The 12,215-nt window shown below is 41.2% G+C and overlaps 1 protein-coding gene across 1 annotated transcript; it reads right to left on the bottom strand.

The window, feature by feature from the left end:
- Positions 1-5,556: 5,556 nt before the first annotated feature.
- Positions 5,557-11,914, bottom strand: LOC134137277 (ovalbumin). The gene is made up of 7 exons (XM_062570052.1): positions 11,747-11,914; positions 11,061-11,111; positions 10,335-10,463; positions 9,431-9,548; positions 8,057-8,199; positions 7,573-7,728; positions 5,557-5,952 (listed from the first exon to the last, which is right to left on the bottom strand). The coding sequence occupies exons 1-7, from the start codon at positions 11,912-11,914 to the stop codon at positions 5,557-5,559; spliced, it is 1,161 nt and encodes a 386-aa protein (XP_062426036.1).
- Between the last annotated feature and the right edge of the window lie 301 nt (positions 11,915-12,215).

Genomic DNA, 12,215 nt, shown 5'->3' with positions numbered 1-12,215 from the left:
ATCACTTTTTCCTTATTTTTGGACATGCAAGACACTGTTTGTGACACCCAAGATTTCAAACACTAACGAGAAAATAACAGAACAAGAACTCCAGAAGGCCCTTTTCTGAAAAGGCTTCCACAGTACTGGAGTTTTCAGTGTCTTTAGGTGGTCCCTCTTCTCCCTTCCTCCAGCAGAAAACAGAAGGACACAGTCACCGCAGGTGTTGCAGGCTGGACAGTCATATCAGAGAGTTTTAATTTGGTTAATTTACTGCCAACAAACACAAACGTCTGCTCAAATGACCCAGGCACTGAAGGGGGACCCCGTCTCCCCCTCCCCGCCCCCCAAGCCAACCAAACTAAAACCAAACCCCACAGACACGCTCACATCCATCCCGCCCCGTGCCCAGCCCCGGTCTCCCCGCCTCGGCGCTTGCGCAGCCCCCTGCACTCCCCTCCCAACCCCTCTGGCCGGCTGGAACCGGTTCCGGCGGGCGCAGGGCGGTTGGTGCCCCGCAGGTCACTGCCGCAGGCACTGCAGCCCCCTGCTGCTGCCGGCCCCATGGCAGATGGGGGGCTAGGGGAAGGGGACACAACCAGCCCCACAGCCAGGCGAACACCTCGCACTGGCGCTGGAGAGTCTCCCCTGAACTCCCACTGGGCGCTCAGGTCAGCTACGCTACGCCCTTGCTCCCGCCGCCTATGTTGAGCAGCGTGTAAAGCAGGAGGATCATTTCAGAGCAACAGCTTCAAAGCTGCACACCCCATACATTCAATGTTAAATACCAACCTGCCCCAGACAGCTAATGCCAGCTCCCCAACCCCCGGTATATGCCTGGGTTGCTCTCCCAGCTCTTGGCTTCGCAGTTAGGTCAGCAAACTTAGGGCAGCTTTCTCCCCTCATAGCCCTGGTACATCCTCTGACTGGGACTCCCCAAGCGCGTCCTGTTCGTGTGGGAGGCAGTTTTCATGCCGCTGCCAATGCAGCTGCCTCTTCAGGTTGACTACCACTTGGAAACAGAGGGAAGGACAGTAAAGGTTCGGTCAAGCCACACTGGTGCTGGGACACTATTTGGGATGATGGGGAACCTTATTTCTTAAGATGACGTGTCCTCCAAGCTCACAATTCTAGCGCCTAGGCTGAACACCAAACCTAGCACATGCAGAACAGGATCTTACCAAGAAGCATATGCATTAAGTAGCTAGCAAATGGCAATGTGTTTGGCCTAGTCTGATCCGCAGACTGCTTTTGAGGCAGGAGTCTTGAAAGTGTTAAATGGGCATGTTTCTAAAGTGAAGAGCGAGCTGAACTGAACCATTTGGAGTAAGGTGTACTTCATGTCTTAGCTGAAGTCTGCGTTGAGTTTAAAGTTAGCGGAATAGGAAGAAATGAATACTTTTTACCCACCCTTCCCTGCATTTAAGATTAAGCCATCTCATGTTAAGTACTATCAGAATGCATGCCCTTTAACTGCTTTAAGAGACACTTACAAAAACATTAAAAAAAAACAAAGCAAAAACCTCAAATTGGCCAATAACAGTACACAAGAAAAAAAAAAGAACCAAAAAACACACAAAATAAAAAAACTCCTAGTGACTTATACTATAAAAAGGTCAAGTTACTAGCAATTAAGGAACACATTTTCTCTTTGTAAGCCGTATGTAAGCCATATACTGAAGCACTATCTGAACAGCATCTGACACAAAAGCCTGCACCCAGGGTTGCATTAGTACCTTGTGGCCCACAACAGCTGCATCAACGCAGCCTGTGCAGCAGCCGGTGAACACCCTCAGCTGGTGATGGCCCAGGTGAAAGGCCTTGCTACGAACCCTGCCTGCCTCTGTTCCCCAAATGTCAATGCCAGGACAATGGATCTGCTCCCAGCCATCCCCTTCCCTCTGCACCCACCAGGAAGTGATTTTCAATGACAAAAGGAGTTTTGAATGAGGAAATTGAAATACATGTGACCGAAAAAGCAAGGAAGATTGCAGATGTGAAAATATTTTGACTTTGTTTTTTCAAAGCCAGCTGCCAAAGCCTCCCAGTCAAAGGGATCTTTGGCTGGGAAATCTTACTGAAAAATAGAAGAACTCAGAATTCAAAACAAAAAGTGAGCATGAGCATAAGAAAATCAATATTGCTTCATCAGAAAGAATATTTGCTAAACTGAAAGTATTTTTGGTAAATGAAGGACATATTGTGAAATTTGAACTTGAAATTCTGCCTGGAGAAAAACTTGTCAAATTAAGTATATGGATATGAGAAAGCCTTTCTTGTCTAGCTTCAGTATTGAGTTACAGTAAGGCAGCTGTATCTGACATGGCAATTCAAGCATGGGTGTAAAAGTTTATTTCCTTTATCCATTTGTTTATTTTTGCATTTCATATTCCTTTAAAGTTTTCATGGTTCTGATGACTGCAATCTTTCTGCTTTCAGGAATATGCAAAGTGTGCAAAGAAATTCTGCAAAGCAAGACTGGAAGAAATTGACTTCCAAACAGTCAAAAAGCAAGACAGCTCTTTAATTCCTGGGTGGAGAAAGAAGCAAGGTAAGGACAAGTGAAGTGGTAGCATCAGATTTGCCTCTGCTTCACATGCTTCACTATGCTTCATATAGTCTACATCTTTGTCTTCCCCTTTCCATCCTGGCTAGACAAAGGAGCTTGACAGACCTCTTAGGTGCAAGATTATTGCTGTGAAAACAAAGATTCACAAGGCAGGTGAATGCCCACTTCGCCCTACGCTTCCCTGCACCCTTTGCTTGTGTATGCTTTTGAGCACGTGCATAAATAACTATAGTGGATCCTGCTGTTTCCAGATGCAAGCCCAAACTGCACAGAACCAGCTACCCAGACTCTACTCCAGCTCGCAACCTTTGCCACTCCAGTCCAGCAGCTCTGCCTAAATCAAGCACCAAGCCAACCAAAAGACCATCCAAGGGACTGTCAGCCATGGAAGGCCAGGGCAGACTGAGATGCCAGGCAGGTAGCAATAACATAGCTGATCACTGCTTGGCACCTACTTGTATATCATTCTGGGACAGAATCTTTTTCAGCTGCGCTTGCTGGTGCCTTCTCCATAAAAGATGTCCTCACTGACATCCTTGGGGAGGGTACTGTGGGAAGAGAGGGGCACGGGGTGAATCCCTCCTTTGGGCAGGGCAGGAAGGGTAGGGCAGGGGTAGGAGGCTTCATGGTCCCCAGCTACAAAAGCAGCCCCCAACAGGTGAGACCTCCCCACCCCCCAGGACTTTTGTCCAGCGTTTCTAGGGTGAATGGAATGGGATGGAGGGTTTCACTGCATTGTAGGCAGGGCAGGAAACTGTATTAGGCACAGGCAAATACTGAGCTAACACTTCTCTTGTCCTTACCATTTTTCAGAGAGTAACTGTTGCTAGAATTGCTGCTCTCCTATAAATATCAATATCAATTGAGTATAAAATATCAGTTAGGTGTAACTAATTCAAAAATGCAAGCCTTCACAGGAATCACAAGGGACATCATCTTCAGAATGTAAAGGAATGGGTGCTCAGAGGGAAAGTCCTAGGTGCTCCTGAAGCACAAGGTGTGTATCCTACCCAGGAAGCAACATATGCACAAAGCATATGTTCATATACTGGACTGTGGGAAGTGATGGTGAGGAGAAGACTAATCCGCTGGAGGACAGTGAGCAGAGCCAGCATGTGGACCTCCCCCAGGCTGATGGAAAGCCCCATGCCTTTCAGTTCCACAAAATACCTTGAAGTGGTCAGGGTAAAAGCACTGGGGAGGAAGAAAGAGTCTACTTGCAAACCTGGAGGAAGGGAGAGTCTACTGGCAAACCTGGTCCACAGAGCAGCATGAGTCTGTTCAATGGACAAACTCCCTTTCCTTGACAGGACTTCCCTGGACAGGTGAAACCTGTGAGCCCAGGTGAAACAAGCAGCTTGAGTCCTACGACAAGGATGAGGAGCAGAAATTTGTTCTATATGGGTAGAGGAGGGAGTAGGGCAACCAAGGGTGAAGGGCAGGGGTAGGGCTATAGTGGGACTGCAGCCTGACACTGCTGTGGCACCACAGGGCGGGGCATCTCTGTGCTGAGATGGTGTCCTGAGGTTGGGCAGGGGTGGAGGGAAGCCCCAGGGCAGGTGGGCAGGGACAGGTAGGCCTCTTGGTGATTCTAGGTGGAAGTTTGCAAAGCTAACTTCCAAGCTAGACTGTGTTGTTCAGGGCCTTGTGCAGGAGAGTTTTGACTACTCCAGCAACAGATTCCACAGCCACTCTGGGCTCCAGTGTTTACCCACCCTCCTTGAGATAAGTGTTTTGCTAGTAACTAGTCAGAATTTACTTTACTGCGAATTATTGGCATTGCAACTTGTTGGACCTCCTTCACTGTGCACGTCTGAGAAAAGTCTGGCTCTGTCTTCGTTATAACTCCCTGCCCCTCTTAGGCAACATAAGGCAGTCAGATCTCCCCTTCAGCCTTCTCTTCTACTGAACAAGCCCAGTTCTCTCAGCTTCTCTACATGTGCTCCAGACCTCAGACTGCCTCCATGGCTGGCTCTCCTCTGCACTTGTTTAGTCTCTCCCTTGTATTGGGGACCCAAAACTAGACACAGTGCTCCAGGTGACATCTCACAAATGCTGCTTAAAAGGAAAAGACCACTTCTTTCCTTTGCTATGCTATTTTGGCTGATGTGGTCCATTGTGTGGTTAACTGTGATTCACTGCTGCAAAGGCACACGGCAAATTCTTATTCAACTTCTCATCCACCGAGATCATCAGGACTTCTTTGGTAAAGTTCCTGCTAGTTGTTGGGTCTCATGCCTGTACTGTTGTAGAAAATGATTCTGTCCTTCGTACAAGACTTTGCTGCACTGAAATACTACAAAGGAAACTTGTTTGCTTAAACATGTTTTTATTATGATTAAAGGAGCAAAAGAATACATCTGCAAGACCCATTAGGTATGGATGCAGAGATATACATGGAAATCAATGTGAAGAGTAACGTATCATATTTGGCTATGGCAGTGGAGCCAAAAATGTGTAAGGAGAGAAGTAAATGCTAAGATTTCTATAATGCATCTTTAGAAGATGAGCCTTCTAGTATCAGGAGCACAAAGAAAAAGCAGTTTCCTTGTAGGAGTGGGAATGGCTGGTGACAGTTTAGAACTTAATCTGAGAGCTTTCTTGTGGTTAATTCTGGAGGAGTCACCAAAAAACTTGGTCCTAGAGAAACCTATTTGAATTGGAAAGCTGCTTTCTGGATCAGAAAACTTCTGATGATGAATTGGGTTATGATTTTTCAGTGTAATGATCCAGCACCAGTACTGAAGTGTTAGCTTGCCTGAGGAACATTTTTGGTCACCACGATTTCATTAAGTTTCATCCAGTTTTCATTGCTTTAGAAAAGCTAAGACGTTCTTGATTTTGTGGGATAATTATCCTCTGATTTAACAAAATACGTATTTTTAATAAAACTTTCAGTTTTTAGAAGATATAGATGAAGTGGATAGTATACCTTTCTTTTTACTCCTGATACTACAATGCTTTGGGTCTTGCATTGAAGGACAGAAACGCTTTCAGCTTTCTTTTCTTTAAGGGGAAATGCACCTGCCAAAGAAAAGGATGCTGTTGGTTGGGTTGTGTTTGATCAAGAAGAGAAACGGGTGATCAACCCTAAACTCTTCTGAAATACTTGTAACATCCACCTGAACCTCTGCAGAACTGGCCATCTCACTGCCTACTTCATAAATTTCCACATAGGCCCCATGGATGGCCTCAGACATCTTCAGAGACTGTGCTGTAGATATGCCAGACAGATTGGCTGAAGGGCTGAACAGGTCAGTCATGCCCAAAGCCATTAAAACAGATGTGAGATTGTATTTTTCCTCAATCTTCATGCGGGGAAGGTACACTTTCACTTTCCTGTCTTCCATCACATTAGAACTGGTCCACTCAGTTAGTTTTTCCAAGCTGATTGTAGTCTCCAGCTGCAAAGAGACAAGAGAAGGAGATCTCCAGAATGAGAACATAAATTCCTTCATGTCATCGTCTTCTTTTTTTTCTCTCTTTAAAATGATTGCTCTTGGCATGGTGTTTGTTCTAAAGGTACATAGATCAATGTATCTAGGAGAGAAAAGCAGACTATGATTCTTTCTTCACATCTCTTGTCCTGTTTTCTGTTTCTTTCATAACCTCATTGACTAGTCAACTTTCTTTTACAACATGTCTACTCAGGAAATTTCACCTGAAGCTCTTTCCTATTTGTTTTCTCTTCTTGGGAAATATATTCTAAAATCATTCTATGTTTTGCTTTAAATTCTAATTTTTCTCTACATTTCAGACCTCTGAGTAACGAATTGTAAATGGTAACTAATCTCTAATGATTGGATTGCCAGTTGCTACTAGATTTGGAACTTACACTTTTATGAGAATTTGGATTTTTGAAAATGGAGACCTTAATCATAAATATCTTCACATTTCAGTTACACTGAAACAGTGTACATTTCAGTTACACTGATTACTTGGTTCAACATTATCTTTGCCATATCACGTGTTGTATTGGTGACCAGTTGAGGGGCAAAAGCCCTTGTTAGTGATCACTATCCAGAATAATTGATTCCTTTCATTATTACTAATGTTGCTTTGTGTAGTAATATTTCTTTCCTTGATAATTAACTAGATATCTCCCTTATACATATCTTGTCATGGGACCGTGTAATCACACTATCTCAGTAAAATCTACCTTACTATCTTTATCCAAGTGATATTTTTTTCTTATTCACACACATTCTGTTTTATCCATGCCCTTCCTTTTTAGTCTTTCTAATCATAATGTACAGTGCTTGTTCTCCTACTTAAACATACTTTTTTTTTCTGTGCTTTTTACTTTTTTCCAGAATTGTGCATAGTCTTCAGTAAGCATGTTTTCAAGATAACTGATGGCAATCTAGCTGTGGTCAAATGCCTCCTCAACTTTTAATCTTGATTCTTTACATTGCAATTCAGTACAAACATTGCAATTAAGTCTAATTTATTACCTAGCTTTTCCTATCCGGATTAACTACAGTCTTTCTAGTAACAATATCTAGTATTTGTATTCTGTCCACATTAATAATACTAATTTGTGTACTTTTTATTTTCTGTAATAGTTTTAACGATTCTAGGCTCCCTCATATCCAGTTTTCCTCCTCTTTGGCAAGATAGTTGAATTTTTGAGGGTAGGAAGGAAAAATGTTGAGCACCATCAAACCCCAAAATAGTTACACCAGTAAAGTTGAGCTTCCCATGAAGCTCCATTAATGTGCAGCAATGAACATACAAGACCTTTGGAGTCCAAGCCAGAGAAGTATCTTGAGATGAGAAGAATCTTTTAGGCTGTGGCTGTTACTTAACTCACTAAAGCAGTTCCTTAGGCAATCCATACTCAACACAAGCTGTTGCAGGCCCCACTGAGAGAAGCTATGTACTTCTCTACAGCAATCTCATATTGCCAGTGCTCATATCTGTGCTGGCTGAAATGTTTTAAAATAATGTTATTGTGAAAGGCTCCACAGAAGCTATATTTCACTGTTTTTATGATACTCTGAAGTTCACTGCTAGGGCCTCACCTGCTCCAAGCCAGAGATATCATCAGGCAACAGCACAAGCATGCTCAGCTCTCCACTGGCGTATGGAAGCTCTAGGATCTTTATTTTCTCAGCAGCCACTGTTGCCACTTTAAATGAACCAGCCTGATACATCATCTGCACAGGTTTGCTTTCTTGCTGGAAAACCAAAAAGATAACAGTCTTTACAAGTTTATTCTTAGAGTATAGAAATTAATGTCTGTGGTTAAAACTACTGTTCACTCTCGTCCAGGACGACTTTTTCTAAGAAAAGTTGGTGTCTCAACTTTTTCCTCAGGAGTTTTGTTACTGTTAGAAACAGTGTAAGAAGATAGTCATTAGGAAAACTCCCTAGGATTGTTATAGTTCCCAGAAGAGAAGTAAACAGAGTACCAGATATGTTAGTGTAGCATCTCTATAAAAAGTTATCTATTCTCTTGATAAATCCTACAAGATGATATCTTGAAAGTAAAATATGCTCGCATACTTCAGTTATTCTAAAGGGCACTTCTTGAGTGTCTTCATCCTTAAATGCATTCTCCCATATTCCTTTGAAGTATATAGCATTAACAAGGACCATTTCAGTCTGGGGATCAACAGAGCCCGGATGAAGGAGATTTTTGATCACACCTTTAAGAAAGAACAGGAGAAAAAAATGGTATAACATATCTTGGCAATCACAGTACGAAGTGAATTGTATAGGACTATGTGGGGAGGGGGAGTGCAGGGGTAGAGAGGTTCTTTTGTTTTTTTAGCTGTAATGTTGTACTTCCAAGGTTGTTTTGCTCATTGCTGTTGGCAAGAGCTGTTGTTTCCCTCTTTGTAAAGGACTAATTAAAACTGTAGCACCCAGAGATTTATCTGTTACAAAATGACTAATCTGTCTATTTTATGACTAAGGAAAGAACTATTGGAACCTCTGTTATCCCAGGTTGATCTTCAACCCAAACAGCACCAGTAAACATAAGTACTATTGTTTCAAACCGAAGTTGAAAGGTGACATCTACACAGAGAAGATAGGACAGGAAAACAGCATTTCCCTTTTTCATCTACTCTACTTCCTTCTTGTACTTTTCTCCTCTTTCTTCTGCAGTCCTCATGCATTTAGCAAGCTCCCCACTTATTCTTCTCCCACCAGTAGCTTAATCATGGCCTGCTTTTCTCCCTGAAAGTGTGGCACTAGACCAGAGGTTGTGTGGTTATGAATATTTTCCTCTCAGTTGGAAATCACCTTTTTCTTTTATCCATGTTTGCTGCTTAGGCCATGTGTTTCAGGCACAAGGGAAAGGAATTGTTTGAGGGGGCCAGGGAGAAACTGAGAGAACGGAGGAATAACCTGCAGATGCAGAAGGAGAAAAATCCCTGTTGGGGAACCTCCTTCTATGCATTTCACACACCTCCCTACCATTCCTTAAATCTGTGGTTGTGCATTGTCATTTTCCTATTAATATTTCTCAAGTAGCTTACAATTACATGTCTAACTTAACATGTACAGAGCAATTCTGGCATCTCTGGGAAGGTTGAGGGCAATGCTGCATGTGCACTGAGGGATATTCAGCATTCTCAGCATTAGGGACAAACAAGTAGTACTGTATGCAACTCATGTTCTAGCATTTTACCAGGACTAGAAGTATTACATACCTGGAAATCCCCTACAGATATACAATTTCCTTTAAAAGGAATGTATCTGGGGGAAAAAAATGTAGATAGTAGCTCCATATTTGGAAACTGATCTATCATCCAGGAGTAGGAACAGAAGCAGAGGTTTTGTGTTTTTCTCTGTCAGCTTAAGGATTTTCAGATGCTGTTCAAATATAATGACAGAATAGAAAATACCTGTGGATACTTTTCTTGCCCTTACCATTTGTCTGACTTTCAACCCAGGAATTGATGAGTTCTCTAGCTTGATCTGCAGCTGTTTGAAAGCTGACAGTTTCCAAGCCTCCTTTATACAGTTCTTTAATACATTGTAAGTATTCCTGTAATGTAGAAGTATGCATTTATCAGATCAGTATTTCAAAGTATTTCATCTATGTGAAATGCAAGACTGAAATTAATGGATATGGACAATATACTGTTGTAATATAGTATGTTACACTGTATTTTGCTACCTATTGCACTTCATAATGCATTTAGTACTGCAATATATTTAAGTATGCTCTATGTAGCTCTTTTGCTGTAACTATTCGTTAAAGGTAAACATTAAGCCATAATTCTAGTTCATAAACATTTTAAGATTTGACATTTTTTGTTTCAGGAAAGAGTATATGCTCAGAGTTCTTAAAATACACTCCAGAACTGAGTTTAATCCAAAAATGTTGACTCATTTCAGTTGAAGCATTTTTTTTCATTTTTCCCACTTTTCATTTTGAAACTGTATTTTACTTTAGCTTTAATTTCCAAATGAAATATTCCTTTGAATTGGAAAACTTTCTTATTTTGTTTTGAAAGTGTCAACTGGAACGTTTTTGCAATCAAAAAGTTATTTTCAGTTGTGTTTTACAAGTTAGAAAATAGTGTTAACTCCTTCCAGAAGAAGTTCCCTTTATTAATTACACAATGACATTGTGTCAATGTGCTAGACACATTTTCTCGGAAGACTACAGAGAGTTAGCGTTGTAAAAGACTGAAATCATGAATCCTGTCTTCTCTTTGGAAGAATATTTCCTTACGAGAGCCTAGACTTCTAACAGTGCTCTTGCATTATAGAATGACACAGCTTTGACATAGAAATATCACTCAGATCAGATCTTAGAGCAACTCACCGGCACGACTGGATATGTCTCTTCAGCATAAAGTCTACTGGCAAGGCTTAGTGAATAATTGTCACTTGGTTTGGTGATTTCAGAGAGAATGCCTTTAAGTGAAGTGTGGATGCTTACAGATGTGCCGCACTGAGCCATTGTGATGAACATAAATAAGAAGATAGATTATGTTACTTTAGTTTTAGGACTTAGCAGGTTTTTTATACTATATGAGAAGGGTAACTAGTTCAGACACTTTTGCATGCAAAACTGTTGTTTGTCCTAGATGTCTTGCTGCTGTAACTATACTGATGTAGTTATTTCCCAATATATACAATTCTGTGCTGTTTTTTTTTTTTCTGTCATTTCCTCATACCTCTCTCTGGGGACTGTTGAGTATAAGTTACAGTAACCTAGCCCAAGCAGATCAAGTAGGCTTTCCTCTTTCTCCAGCTAATCCCTTTTAACCAGCATTATCCAGCTACTTTGAGTAACACAACAAATATCTATAATTTTCCTTATTTGCCCAATATTTTGATCCTGAGTTTCCTCTTCTGATTGTTCTGAATCCTCTGTTACCTCCCTTCTTTCTCTATTCTTATGAATGTAATGTTCCCCCAACTACTGGATGCAGAGCACTAGTTTCTTATTAGGAAAGGTTTGGAACTGCTAGGAGAATGTTTTGTCTGCTAGATTTTTCTGCCAAGAGAAAGTGACATAGACAAGGGGATGAAGTTATTTCTGTACCTGAGATTCTGTGGACTCTCCAGATCCTGCGATTTTATCAAAGTGGATAACCTGTAATTGAAAATGCCAGTAGTAGAAATAACAGATGTAACAAAAAAAATTATGCAGCTGAGATTGACAAATGAAGTTTGAAGTTATTGGCTGACTGCAAACAAAATGATAATAAAGTTAGAATCTGTCTGTATCATCTGTGAATATCTATGATGCTTTTCTCAGCTTAGATGAGCTCTTTTCCTGCGAACATCTACAAATTAGCTCCACTATGTGCTGTAAATAGTGCTATCTTTCTTCCAGTTAGCAAGCTAGCCGCTCCACCTGAAGGAAGTGGAAACTGTAGAAAACTCATATGATAAATTTTGCAGACTGGAAACATGTTTTTCTATTTCCTTGGAGACTTTATTTAGTTTTCTTACTCTAAACAAAGAATCCAGAATGTTTTTTTTTTCCATGGGAATCTTACTGCTAACAATGATAAATTTTAAATTAAAATCAATTTCAAGATTTCCAGCTGGTGCATTTGCTTAACACTCTTGACTGGAAGTTTGGGATGGACCCAGCTTTAGATAACTTTGGATCCAAGTTTTATAACCTTGAGCTGTGCAAGTTTCAAGGGATGTTATCGAATAATTAAGTGCTATGGCTGTGCTGAGCAGGAGCAAAGTTTAAATTTTTAACACTAGCCTTACCTTCTCTATCTGAGTCTTAGTGTTGTCTCTTGCACCTAGGTAGACCATGGAGAGAGCTGAAATGATGCTCAGGGGTGAGTAGAAGATGTTCTCATTGACATGGTGGACTTTCAGCTCTTTGAACATATCAAAACAAAATTCTGTGCTTGCTGTGCCAATGGAGCCCATTGTGAAGACAGTGTTCCTAGAGCAAACAACAGAAGTGCGATGACAATGTGGTGATGGAATGCTGTACAAACATAATTCAAGGCAGGATATTCCGTAGTGAGCTACCACTTCAAACTAATAGGAGTTCTTAACCAAGGAAATAAGAACAGTTAGATTTAAAGCCATTCTGTGGTAACATGTCTATTGCTATGCCCAACTTCCATATACGTTATTAACTCAGTATCAATAAATCTATTTCTTTCTGATTTGGTTACCTTTTTGACAGTAAAGTTCTACAGAGATCTCAGAGGTATATATGATT

This window comes from Rhea pennata, chromosome 2 (assembly GCF_028389875.1).
Source record: "Rhea pennata isolate bPtePen1 chromosome 2, bPtePen1.pri, whole genome shotgun sequence".
NCBI lineage: Eukaryota > Metazoa > Chordata > Aves > Rheiformes > Rheidae > Rhea > Rhea pennata.
This window is presented reverse-complemented; position numbering and strand designations above follow the sequence as displayed.